General features: G+C 36.3%; 1 protein-coding gene across 10 annotated transcripts in view; it reads left to right on the top strand.

The window, feature by feature from the left end:
• The first annotated feature begins 11,421 nt into the window (after nt 1-11,421).
• Nucleotides 11,422-14,516, top strand: part of LOC131438262 (cGMP-specific 3',5'-cyclic phosphodiesterase) — a 189,803-nt gene continuing 186,708 nt past the window's right edge. For 6 of the 10 annotated variants that reach the window (XM_058608206.1, XM_058608168.1, XM_058608224.1 and 3 more), the window contains exon 1: nt 11,429-11,910. In XM_058608206.1, coding sequence (XP_058464189.1) covers nt 11,900-11,910 — 11 coding nt within the window. In that variant the 5' untranslated portion in view covers nt 11,429-11,899. Of the gene's footprint in view, nt 11,911-14,516 lie in introns of all 10 variants that reach the window. The other 4 variants (XM_058608234.1, XM_058608185.1, XM_058608232.1 and 1 more) reach the window with 3 other exon arrangements.

Genomic DNA, 14,516 nt, shown 5'->3' with positions numbered 1-14,516 from the left:
TTAGTAAGTTATAAACGTTACAAAGCGTCACATGTGTTACTTTTTAAAGTAATAGATGTTACGAAGCGTTGCATGCGTTCATTTTTTGTAAGTAATAGGTGTTACGAAGTGTGACATGCATTACTTTTTTGTGAATCATAGACGTTACGAAGCGTTACTTGTGTTACTTTTTTGGAAGTTATAGGCGTTACGAAGCGTTACATTCATAACTTTTTTGTAAGTTATAGACGTTACGAAGCGTTACATGCGTTACTTTTTTGTAAGTTATAAATGTTCCTGAGCGTTACATTCATTACTGTTTTTTTTAGTTATAGTCGTTGCGAAGCGTTACTTTTTAGTAAGTTATAAACGTTACAAAGCGTCACATGTGTTACTTTTTAAAGTAATAGATGTTACGAAGCGTTGCATGCGTTCATTTTTTGTAAGTAATAGGTGTTACGAAGTGTGACATGCATTACTTTTTTGTGAATCATAGACGTTACGAAGCGTTACTTGTGTTACTTTTTTGGAAGTTATAGGCGTTACGAAGCGTTACATTCATAACTTTTTTGTAAGTTATAGACGTTACGAAGCGTTACATGCGTTACTTTTTTGTAAGTTATAAATGTTCCTGAGCGTTACATTCATTTCTGTTTTTTTTAGTTATAGTCGTTGCGAAGCGTTACTTTTTAGTAAGTTATAAACGTTACAAAGCGTTACATGTGTTACTTTTTTAATGTAATACATTTTACGAAGCGTTACATGCGTTACTTTTTTGTAAGTTATAGGCGTTACGAAGTGTAACATGCATTACTTTTTTGTGAATCATAGACGTTACAAAGCGTTACATGTTTTACTACTTTGTGAGTCATATGCGTTACGAAGCGTTACATGCGTTACATTTTGTAAGTTATAAACTTTACAAAATGTTACATGTGTTACTTTTGGTAAGTTATAGGCGTTATGAAGCGTTGCATGTGTTACTTTTTGGGAAGTATAGGCGTTACCAAGCCATACTATTTTGTGAATAATAGACGTTACGAAGCGTTACTTTTTTTTGTAAGTTACAGGCGTTGCGGAGCATTACATGCGACACAAGCGTTACTTTTTTGTGAGTCATAGGCGTGACGCAGCGTTATTTTTTTAAATTCGTAGCGAAGCGTTACATGCGTTACTTTTTCGTAAGTTATAGGAGTTATGAAGCGTTACATGCGTTACTTTTTTTGGAATTTACAGGCATTACGAAGCGTTACATGTGTTTCATTTTTTTTAAGTAACAGGCGTTACGAAGCGTTGCATGTTACTTTTTTGTAAGCTATAGACGTAACGAGGCGATATATGCGTTACTTTTTAGTATGTTTTAGGCGCTACGAAACGCTACCTTTTTTTAGATACAGGTGTTACGAAGCGTTACATTGTCTAAATTACAGGCGTTATTATACGTGGCATGTGTTACTATATATAAGTTTTTAGCGGTACGAAACGTTGCATGCGTTAGTTTTTTGTGAGTTGTTGACCTTACGTGTGTTACTCTTTTGTGAATTACAGTTTTTACAAAGTGCTACATGCGCTATTTTTTGTAAGTTTTAGGCGTTACGAAGCATTACACGCGTTATTTTCGAAGGCGTTATATTTAATGAAAAAAAAGGACCCGAATTTTTCATTTTAAAATTCCCGCGCTTGTCGAATCGGTAAACTTTTATTCTCTCAACGTTGGCAACACTTTTATACACATTCAGTCAAATTTTGACGCATATCGTACGATTAGTTTTTGTTTGGCGTCTATACAAAGAAGTTGAAAAATTTTCGTGTGGCGATTTTTATAATGGATGAAAATTTAGAACAACGTGCGTGCATCAAATTTTGTGTTGCAAATGGATTTAAGTGTTCCGAAACGTAGAAAATGTTAGAAAAGGCCTTTGGTGAGTCGTGTCTAGGAAAAACACAGACATACGAATGGTATAAACGCTTCAAAGGTGGTCGTACAAGCTTGGATCGGCGAAGCATTGAATCGGCGAAGCAAATCGGACGGTCAAACCTTCCGGACGGTCAAACCTTCCGGACGGTCAAACCTTCCGGACGGTCAAACGGTTAATAAGGAATATTATTTGGCCGTTATGAGTCGTTTGCGTGAGGCCATTCACAAAAAAAGGCCAGACTTATGGAAGGAAAACTCATGGATTTTACACCACGATAATGCGCCGGCTCACACAGCGTTGGTTGTGTCGCAGTTTTTGGCCAAAAACTTAACCAATATCATCAACCAAGCACCGTACTCTCCAGATATGGCCCCGTGTGACTTTTTCCTCTTCCTCAGACTCAAATTGCCATTGCGGGGAACGCGTTTTGAGACCATAGAGATCATAAAAGAGAATTCGCTGAGTGAACTAAAGGCCATACCTTCGGCGGCCTATAAAACTTGTATGGAAAATTGAATCAAGCGTTGGCATGCATGCATTGCCGCAGGAGGAGAGTACTTTGAAGGCGATAATAAAGAAATTTATTAAAAATTGAAATATTGAGTTTTTTAATAAAATTCAGGTTCTTTTTTTATCATAAGATAAATCTTAATATGCGCAACTTTTTTGTAAGCTTTACGTGTTACAAAAAGTTACATGTGTTTCATTTTTGAAGAGTACGGGCCTGCGGATAAACCTTTGTTTTCTTCAAGAGTCAAAGAAAACTATTTTGAAGGATACCACGCATTTATATATGAGAATATGAGAGATAGGAGAAAAGCATCATTATACCACTAGCCCAAGTAGCAATTAAAACTTGTTATAATTGGCATGTTTCACAATTGCTTCAGATCGGTTATTTTTGTTAGATATGCTAGACATATTACTGCTTGTGAAACCAACTCAAAAACCGGAATGGATTAAGTTTTACATCCGACTTTTCAATTGACTGTACAACAAGATCATTTGAGCTGTTTCAATTTTACTTAGCAAATATTACTGTTGTAAAACATATGAAACATATGAAAATTGTTGCACATCATACAAAAAAGGTACGCTTTTCCAATCGCATAGTCGATGCGAGAAGAGTTGATAAATTCAGTCCTAGAACAATGTTTGCTACTTGGGAGGTGGACTAAAACTGGTTTTTCTTTTCAAGTCGATATTGTATTTTTAACTTGTAAAACTTGTGATAGTTTTTCTGACCCGAGTATCGAATGCCCATAAGGTTATAATATCTACAAATGAAATCAAAACAATACTCATCTGATCATTATTTACAGGTTCAATAGTACGCAAAGTGTTTCGATTTTTAAAAACCATTGGGACCGATCGCAACTGAAGTACACAATAGTGCTTACTGCTCAGCTGATCTTTTGACTAATCAAATAAACCTACCATTTAACTGATTTATTAGATTGCCCATGACGACACAATTAATTTCGTTTTGTGAATTCCATAGGCCCTTGTGGGTGAGTGACTATGGGAAATTGAATTTGTTTAAAATAGCAGCATTTATTCAATACGTTTTATGTCCTCTAACTGAATCAAGTTTAGCGCCAGAAATACCTCAGTTTGAATCTGTGCTGTAAATTTTACGCCAATTTGAATGTTTCAAAAACCAATGCGAGTAACTTAACCAGTGATTCTCATTGGTTATTATTATGAAGTTTTGATTTAAATAATTATCATAACGGAAAAGACGGCTATACAAACATTCTTACATCATGAACGTTTTTATGGTTGATTCTGGTTTTTAATTGTTGGTTTTTTATTATTTTTAATGCTAAATGACTTCCAGTACTTCCTCATTCCCATAACATGAAAGCAAGTGCACTTACAAACTACTCAATAGAGCCATGTGTTAAACCATTATCAGCGAAAAACCATTCGCTAGTACGGTGCCAACATATTGTACTCTTTTAGCTGGCGCCGACGATGCACCCCCGAATCACGTACCTCGCTGGCGGCATCGGTATTATATCCTTACAGTGGCAATAATCTATACCACTGAACATGAATCGATTGGGGAAAAGGGGGGTAATTGACGAAATTGATAACAGCGATTAGTGATCTGTTCAATGCGATTTTCCCTGGAATCGGAAAAACCTCGCCTATAAATGAAATTTATTGGCCCGTCGTTGTGGGTGGAAAGTGCCATTATTTGACTCATCAATTTGTTTCTCGTTATACGATGGTGTGGTTTGGTATTGAAGGATTGAACGATTCCCATTTGCTAATTCATGTTTTTTCTATAGCTTTTTTTCCGCACAATGACTAGACTTGGATAGAAGCGTTTAGCAATTATTGACAGTCGTCATTATCGTAACATTTTATCAATAGTGTAATCCCTATTGTATTAAGCTATTCCGCGATGCCCTGTATGTAGTATTTAGCGGTGTTATAGATAATTTGTTGCACGAATGAGATTTTGAAACGTATGCCTGAAGCGAGTGATTATTGGGCTTCACTTAAGTTGACGTTCGCTTTTTCATGTATTAGTTTTGGCATTTAGTATGAAGTAGAAGGTAAGTTAAAGCAATTGTTTCCAAATCTGACAACAACTAGTCAGATGCCAGGGTCGGTTTTGCAAATCCGGTTGCGGATTGATATCCAGCTCTCAGGTTCTCCGACGGAACCATGTAGCTATTAAACGTTATGATGTTGATTAATCAACCTAAAGCTTCACCACTGTTCGCTCAAACTTGTGTTCATACTTTGTTTGCAGGGTCGACGAAACGTGTTCAACCCTGGTAATTTAAATACAACTTACTACAATTTATGAGCTTATCATTGTTCCGAGTCACAGAAAAAAATTTTATTATTAATATTGATGATATTACTATTGTTTTCCGCTAGAAATTTCAGGTGAACAATTACGTAATGCCTAAAACCTACTGATGTCACTAAGCCAAAATGTATGATATAGTAATTGTAATTTACATTGGAGACACACATGAGAAATTTCAGAAATTAAAAATTGTGGTGCAAATTCAGGTATCGACTTTCTCCAATTTGGATGAAACTGAACGTCTATAGTATGGTAGAACCATTATTTTTCAATGAATAAGGAGACCAATTCGACTCAAGACTAATTTTTAAAACGGATGAATTTATTTTTTCCAGTATTTTCTCATTCGGAAACTGTTACTACACAGAAAGAAAAGATGAAACTTACACGACATGTAAACCGATAGTACTATGAAATAGACGTCAGTTGAAACGAAAATCTGATTTAAAACCATGATTGATGTAAAATTACATTAAAATTCATTTAGTTTTTCATTGAACAAGACTATATATTTACAAACCGCTTCGTTTTACCTTTTTACCTTTTTTTATATATATAAAAAATAGGTATAGAATTCGCTCAAACTTTCGAAAAATTTTCCGAGGCCCGGAGGGCCGAATGTCATATACCAATCGATTCAGCTCGACGAACTGAGCAAATGTCTGTGTGTGTGTGTATGTGTGTGTGTCTGTATGTGTGTTGTCAACTAAGAGGTCCAGATCTCAGAGATGGCTGAACCGATTTTGATCAAACTAGTCGCAAATGAAAGGTCTCCCCGTCACCCAGAACGCTATTGAATGGTTTTGAGATCGGATGTTTACTTTTTGAGTTATACGAAGTTTTATGTCAAAATTTTCAGTTTTTCGACAGTATCTGTCACATTTGACCTTGAAAACAGAATATGTTTCCAGACTTAGATTTCGCTCGGTAATACCTATCCAACAAGCCATAGATTGTTAAAATCCGTCCATTTTTAACGGAGATATCGATATTTTTGTGTAAGCCTTATTCCAGTAGAAGAAATTTTGAGCGCTGTATGAAAAAGCAATGCTTGGGAGCAACATGAAATACGATTTTTATACTGTTACATATAATTGTTTCTAAGTACCAAAAAGACTGTGTACAGCATCCTTTTTTATGACAATTTGCCACGGACCAATTTTAGCACGGTTCATTTTTGGCAACATAATCTTTCGAATATGGCCTATGTAAACCAGATGATACCAGCATTATCGAGTTGAAAGTAATTCCATAATTATATTGATTTAAACTACTTACAGCAATTAATGCTGGTAAAACATAACTTCCATATACCATACGACTCAGTTTGTCGAGATCAGCAAATGCGTGCGTGACAAAAAAAATTCACTCAATTTTCTCGGAGATGGCTAAACCGTTTTCTACAAACTCAGATTCATATGAAAAGTAGTATACTCTTAAACAAGGTTCCTGAATTACGTTTGGATCCGACTGATTGCGGAACCACAGGATGATAAGTGAAACGAAATTAAAATAATGCAATTCATTTTTTCGTAGATGGCTGAACCGATCTAAGATTCAAATGAAATCTAAGAATCATCTATGATTCAAATGAGAGGTCTTAAAATCCTATAAAACCTCTTACTTTTTAGTCAGATCCGACTTCTGGTTTAGAAAATGCTGGGTGATTAGTATAAAAATGTCCATTTCACATAAATTAATCAGGTTTATCGGGTTTGCAAATTTGGATAGTCGATTACCAAATAAATTTATTTCAGTTTAAGCGGTATTCTTTTTTGGATTCGGAATGTACCCCCAAATTTTAATTCGCACTACAATTTCTCAAAGATGTCTACACACTGCTCAGGTGAATTTAACTGATTTCGGCTACACCGATTTTAGAATTCCGGTTCCAGTATCGAATCGATTCTCAAAGCTCAATCATTTTCTCAAAAAAGACCAAATCGAACTTCAAAAACAAATATTACAGGACTTAAGGTCCCATACAAAATTGGTGAATTTTATCCGATTCTGGAATTACAGATGATGAGTTTATAAAGTTCATGTAAATTGTTTGGCGTAATAATTTATGGCCATTCGAATCATTTTGGGCTATGCTAATTCCTGAATACCGGCTCTGGAAGTACCATAAATAATGACGAAAAACTCTGAAGTGGAACTTACTTCGACATCTCATGGAATGTTCAATCGATTGTCGCACGCTAAGATGGAAATTCGATATGTTTTGCAGTTTCGGCATTACAGGGTAATGAGTGATTAAAATCTCAATTTGCCGTTTAAAACGACGATAATTAAAATAATGTCATGAGAACTAAAACACCTAAGAATATCCATGTAAAAACACATGCTTATTGATAAAAAAAGGTATCATCTCACTGCTAGGTGGATTAATCACGTTTTTTAATGTAAATTTCCATTCAATTACCTGCTCCAAATATGTGCATGAAAATAAATGTAAAATCACAAAATATTTTTATCTGTGTATGTTCAGAACTTCTACCCCGTTTTCTTGGAAGAAGTACGATTATTAAAAATGAAACATTTCATTTCATAATTTTTTTAAACAATTCTTTAGAAGATGTACAAAAAATTTGTAAAAGGATATATTTAACACTTCAGAATCATCTTCCAATGAATTGTATTCTAGAATGATGTTAGAGACTGAAAAAACATTTCAGCACAAACATTCTCAAAAGTATTCAAAGCTAACATACTTGCTAAAAATGGACTGTGCATCTATCTGCTTCAAGAATCCTGTCACGTTTAGAAGACGCTAGACGTTATTCTTTGTTTTGTGTCAAAATGCATAAAATAGCCAAGAACTGTTTTGATTTTTGATATTAGATCAATAGAATGACTTACCAAAATAAATTTTCAAAATCATTTTTATTGTGAAACTTATCGTAAAAAAAAATTGTTTCACAACTTAATATAAATCATAACATTCTTCTATAAACAAACTTATTTCAATGATATATCATAGCTTATGCAATAAAATTGGGCAAATTGTATAGAAATTAAGAATTTTTTTTCATTATTATTTTATGCAAATTTAATCTGTATATAACGAGGAAAACATATTTTTTATATGACATGCGAATACAACTGTGTAACGGAAACCGCAGGGCAGGACTTGAACCCGTAGCTAGCTCCTATCCGGGGAAACTGTTTTGTCAGTTGAACTGAGCAGCTAAGATAGCCGTGTGGTGTCGGTAGCGGTTCTCGACTGGCTAAGAATAATACTACGATTCACCTGCGCCGATGGTTTAAGTCCACTAAGAATTGATCCACTGGTTTTCTGTTCCATGTCGTAAAAAGACACTAGAACCGGAGCTCGCAAGTGAAGGTGTATTTCCGTACTGATGACTGAACGACTGCAGGAGCCTAAAAAAGGCAGTCGCAAGTACGTCTGTTAATCGACTGAGCCACAGAAGCATACAAAAAAAAGGCAGTCGTAAACGGAAAATTTGTGGGTTTTGACCTTGCACAGCACAGTTAAAGCACAGGATTCGTTCTTGGGCTGCATCTGAACATGCCAGCTGCTTGCCAACTTACGTTTAGACAACAGCTTTTTTACCAGACTTGAATCTGAAAATATTAAAATGTCTGTTGCATTTTTCCAAGCATCGTTGAAAGATTCTTGTCAGAGTTCTGACTGGACATTGCAAACTCAACCATCTCATGGCTATGTTACTATTCAGTTTGCTGAGCATTAAATTTGAGATTCGTGTAAGTGCGATTGCCTACTTCATACTACTACGTATTCGGATGTTTGGTTATCCACACATGGTTGAATCTGTGTATGGTGAGCTAAAATGAAAGGATATTCTATCGTTTCTCACCCAATATAGTAAGAAGCAAAAGTCAGAGGAGTTCATCGTTTTTCCTGAAGTGAATGAATTTTGTTTTAACTTTAAAAGGTTTTAGCAGGTTGTTTGGCATCCTTTATGGGGTGCCGAATTTACTTTTGCTCATAATTATTGCGAGCATCCTTTCGAGCACGCAGAACGATTGATTCCTTTTTATTTTGTACTGTTTTTTCACCTCACTTACTTCATATTTTCCTTCCATATTCCTTTTACCCTTTCCTTTCCATCAGGAAATCGTAGAAAAGCCACGGCAAGGCACAAATCTCCAAATATCTAGGGAAACGAGCCACATGAGCCCATTAGTTCTAACTCCTGAAGGCTCCAGTATGGAAAATTAGGTAGGTTGGTTGGTTTGGCAACCAGTTCTGTTGTTTTGAAAGCAAAAATGACAGTTTTGAAAGAACCACATTCGATTAGTTGTACCAAATATTAGGCAATCAATTCCAGAAAGGCTTCTAATATATTCATTGTGTTGGGATCGCCGGTGGATTTGCGTATTTTTAGTTTATTTTAAATTGTAGAAGTTACTACTGAAACGGTTCAAAGGAAATCTCAAAACTAGTATTTTGTGATAAAAAAAAACTCATTCAAACACTAGAGTAAAGACTGTCCCAGAAAGTATGGACGCAACCAAAAACCGCTGCCATTTCGCAATGGTTCAGAATCTGTCAATTTTTATGGCTGCGTCCTGTTGTTTACACTCTTCTCTAACCACTTATTTATTCGTTTTCATTCGTTTGTTTCGAAATGCGTGGACTTTCAGCAGAACAACGTCGAAAAATTGTGTACAAATGGTGCACAGGACGCGGACTGTCACTGAGAAAGATAGTAAAAATGGAAGGAGTAAGTGAAAAACCCGTGCGAAATGCAATCGGGAAGTTCGGTGAGGTGTTAACCTTTGAGGATAAACCGAAAACAGGTCGAAAAAAAGGTCCTGCTAACCCTCAGTTGGATAAACGTATACTGAAGGCGTTCGAGCAAAAGAAGGAGGTTTCAGTTTGGGATGTGGCCAAAAAAGTGGGTACCTTGAAGTTGATTGTTCTTCTAAAAACGTTTGAATCTTCGAAACTATAAGAAGCCGAAACAGCCAAAACGTAGTCCGAAACAAGAAGCATCGATCAGGCCGAGGGTTCGAAAACTGTACAATACGATTCTTGCTGGAAATTTGAACTGCATAATCATGGACGACGAAACCTACGTGAAACTCGATTACAAATCCTTGCCGGGACCACAATATTATACGGTGCGAGAAGGGCAAGTGTTAAACCAGTCCGAGACATCGATTGAAATCGAAAAATGTAGTAAGAAAGCTATGGTCTGCCAAGCAATTTGTAGCTGCGGTAAGATTTCGAAACCCTTCATCACCATTGCTTCAATGAACAGCGAAATATACATCAAAGAATGTTTACAAAAACGACTTCTACCCATGATTCGAAGCCACAAGGATCCAGGCTAGATCTTGCTTCTTGCCACTACTCGAAATCAACGGTGAAATGGTATACTACCAAAAATGTCACTTTCGTCCCAAAAGACATCCACCAAATTGTCCACAACTTCGACCAATTGAGGAATTTTGGGCATTAACGAAGGTACATCTTAGGAAACATGTCTCGGCAGCCGAAACCATTCAACAGTTCGAAAAAGATTGGAAAAAAGTGTCAAAACTTGTCGCCAAGAAGTCTGTACGGAATTTAATGAGGAACGTTTGCAAGAAGGTGCGCCAGCTAGTCTACAATGGCTAAGTAGCAAATGTTGAGAATAATATGCTGTTGTTGTAGTCTAATATTATCAGTATATCGAATAATATTTGAATATCTAACACTTGTGAATTATTTACAGCGAAATCAAAGTGCGTCCATACTTTCTGGGACAGTCTTTACGATTTTTAGTTCCAGAGCAACAAGTTTTCTAATGGTGACCTGTTTCCTTAAAAAAGTCAATCTCGAGTTATTTAGACATGAATATAAAAGTACTAATTTTTCGTGGGACACCCTTTAAAATCGAAATTTTTCGTGGGACACCCTTTAAAATCGGGTAATGTTAGTAAATCACAGGTAGCTGTATATTTTGTTTACAATAGTTTTTCTTCAATCTGTAGACTTTTTAAAGCGGTACAATTTGACAAAAAAAAACATAATTCCTAGAATTTCAAGTCCAAATATCTCGAGAACGGCTACTTTCAGGAGAAGGTTCATTAATAATAGATTACATACAAAGTTGTGGATAAAAAATCGATTTCAAATTCTGGATTATTTTAGAAAATGACAGTGAGAAATTTTTTTCTAACATGCAATATTTTTTTCCTATTTTTTACAAGTAAATAAGAGTTTCAGAACCGACATCCACAATTTCGAAGTGGTTACGTGAAACTCTGTTAGTGTATAATAAAGTTGTTCCCCAGTTGCCTGTAAACCCAGCGACCTATGCATTGAACCGCCAACTGGAGCAGAGAAAAAGTGCCTGCAAAAACATATCCGACCATTAAAACATCAGTTAGTTTCAGAAAAACGAAAAACTATTCTATTTTACTTTCATATCATAAAATATATTTCCGCCTGCTGAAAAAAAAAATATCTCGAAACTGTTCATTTTTGGACATTTACACTTTTCATGAAAATGCTTTCAATATAGGAACAAAACCCTAACACGTCGTCAAAGATCCCCCATGACACTCTGAATCACTCACAGCACTCACCAGCTACTTTACTAGCAACTGGAGCAGGAACTGAGTGATAGCCCACACGCGTCGTATGCACAAACTTACGAACTGGGATCGGTTCCGACCAAACCAGGAGCGAGAGAGATCAGCTTCAGTTTCGTGTGTACCGTCGAGGAATTCGGTTCGGATTTTCGGTAGTGTCGCGCTGGTGTTAGTTTTTAGGGAAGCTTGCTCGCTGTGGTTAACCGGAAACCCCCCATCGCCATCTTGTGCCAACGGGGGGAGAGGTTTTTCAAGGGTGGGTGGCTTTGTTAGGTAAATAGCTTTGTTGGGGCGATTTCGAGGTGTTTGCTTTGTGTTATTGCTGGCGGGGACGTTTTTCTCGCCGGGCGCCTGTCGGAGATTAACGAATAACCTATGATTGACGAACGACGAACCAGCCACTAGGTGACTAGTTCCGAAACAGTGGTACTGCAGTGTAGTGTAGTGTAATCAGTGAAAATTAGCTGAAAAGAAAAGTGCTGATGGTTTGCTAAGGGATGCGTGAATTGAAGTGACTCTCACTGCCAAGGGTGCTGCTGCTACAAAGTGTCACCTTCAGGAAAATGCGACATTACACAGTAATGTCCTGTCAGTGCTTCCGATGCTTGTGAGGTAACGAGTTCTAGTGGACTGAACAAATTATGTCACCCCGGGGAGTGCGGGAGCTACTTTTTTTTTGTTCGCATTGTCTTGAAACGAAGCCAACATATACCGTAAGCCAAATAAGCTGGACAGCAACCAATGTATACAAAAGGCTATTTTTAGTTACATGATAAAGTATTTAGCTAATGCATTTCCAGACCTTTGATGTTATGCTGTATAAAAATCTGTTTACATGAAAAGTGAACCGCGTAATCTTCCGTCACTGCGACATGTTGTGGTATGATGTTACTCGTAATCACCTGCAATGTTTGCATAGCAAACAGTGTGCCTTTCATGGTGGCCTTACATTGCTTACACATCTTGATATGCTATTCATGAACGTTCTATTTTAAGGACATCACTTTTCTCCGGTTCTCCAGTTCGTGGAGCCGTGCTTATTCTTGGATCGAGTTCAACTTGAATTACATATGATGGGTATTATTCGCATTTGAATGAATTTAGCTGATGTTTAGGAGAGTTTTTGCACATTACGTTTAGGAACATTTGTTCGATTATGATTCATTGGAGAGAGCGAAATTCCATCTGGTGCAGCATTTATCTTGGGAAACAATTTGGTATTGTGAAGAGTTTTGTTGAAGGGTTGAGAATCTTTAATATGGTTTGAACTATTTTCTAATAGAAGTGTCAGTTACTCATAACAATTCTTAAAAAACTGTAGAACTGCCGAATTCAGATGGTGATGTTTTTTCAGTTACTGATATAGTAATGGAAATAATTCTAATTGGATAATCTATACATAACAATTCGTAGGGTTAGAAGAGCAATTTCAGAATTTGGTAGTTAGTGATCAGACTTTACGTACTTTGGTTTGGATGAAACTTTTTCTATAAGGCAATCCATTTGATTTGCAAGGATGGAAAGGCACTCATGGTAACTCGGAAACTGCAAATTGTACAAAAATTGGATTCGAACAATAAAGTTTTGTGAAATCAATCGGGCACATAAAAAAGTAATGGCTCAAAAAAACTACAAGAGATAGACCTAATCGGTTGTTGGAACACAACTTGTGTCAACATCGTTGCTAACATTTGTCTTAAATATTCAGACAGTAAAGATTTTATGGGCCATTTACACAAGTGTTATTTTTGAAATTTCGCTTCCATTTAGTGCTCATGCGAAATTACAAAAATAATCTTAGATACACTGAAATGGACCGTTTAGTTTGTTCGGGTTGATGGCGGAAGGAGCTGATTATATTAATAAAGCAATCTATGATCGCGGTCATCCTGCATTTTCTTCGAAGAAACAGCAGAATTTCGATGGAAATATTTCTCGTGCGAAGCGAACGGCGCACAAAACAAATCCACAAACGGCGATGTGCATAACAACGGAATTAAGGAACCGCACAGAGTTCAAACAGGTTTCTAAACCGATTCTTATTTTGTGAAGGTGCTCTGTTTAAATGTGAAAACACACATCGAAGAGTGGACCGTTGCTTCTCATGCAAGACGAACGGCGCATAGAAGTATTCATTCGCCGATGTGCTCAGCAACTAACTCTACGGCAGTAACGCACCGCACAGAGTGCAATTAGGTTCGATACTGAATCTTGTTTCGTGCAAGCAATTTTCTCAAATTCAAAAGCACACAAAGAAGAGCCTTATGAAATACTTGAACTTATATGTAATGCAATTCCAGAAATTAACAACGAAAAGGTGGTTAAAACACTTTCTTCAATTTGTATTAAGCTTGGCACATGTTTTAAGAATGACAAACTATTTGTTTATTACGGATGGGCAGACCAATTCGACTTAATACTGATTTTAAAAAAAAAAGTGGATGTATTTTTACATGCACTTTTCTTCAAATCGTGGTAGCTCGGAAATTGTTTATCGTCCAAAAATGATGTCCAAAAAGAAGGTGTAGGGAATCAATTGGGCAATCTATGCACTGAAAAACTGAAGGTTTTTTTATGCGGTTTTTTCACGCGACTTTTTTATGCGAAGTTTCAGAGTTATGCAGTTTTTTAATGCGAAGTTTCAGAGTTATGAGATTTTTTTATGCGAATTTCAGAGTTATGCGGTTTTTTTATGTGGTACGTGATTTCGCATAAAAAAAGACTTCAGTGTATACTGAAAAAAGTTTTATACGTTTTCAAGAATTAGCAAATCTACCGAACAATGAAAATTATAAAAAAAACTATTCTCAATCCACCTGGTGGTGTAATAATGCTTTTCTCTTGTTCTTCACACAGTCTTATTATTCTTGTCTTTCCCATATAACCGACTTTTGAACGGAGGCTCGGAATTTTATCCCGATCCGACTTCTGGTTCCGTAATTACAGGGTGACATACACCGAAAAAAAGGAAAAATTGTCGCTGAGATGGATGAACCGATTTGCACGAACTTAAATTTAAACGTAAGGTCTTATAATCTCATAGCTGATGAATTTCATTTTTATTCGACTCCCGGTTCCGGAATTACAGGGTGATATGCATAAAAAATGGAAAAATTGTCCCTGATGGGTAAATTGATCTTCATCAATTTAGAAATTTTTGAAAGGATTTTCATAAACTAAGATGTAAAAAAATGGTCCTGGAATTCTGTAAAAAGTCT

This window comes from Malaya genurostris, chromosome 1 (assembly GCF_030247185.1).
Source record: "Malaya genurostris strain Urasoe2022 chromosome 1, Malgen_1.1, whole genome shotgun sequence".
Lineage (NCBI taxonomy): Eukaryota > Metazoa > Arthropoda > Insecta > Diptera > Culicidae > Malaya > Malaya genurostris.
Note: the sequence above shows the minus strand (reverse complement) of the source record. Positions and strands in the feature narration are given on the sequence as shown.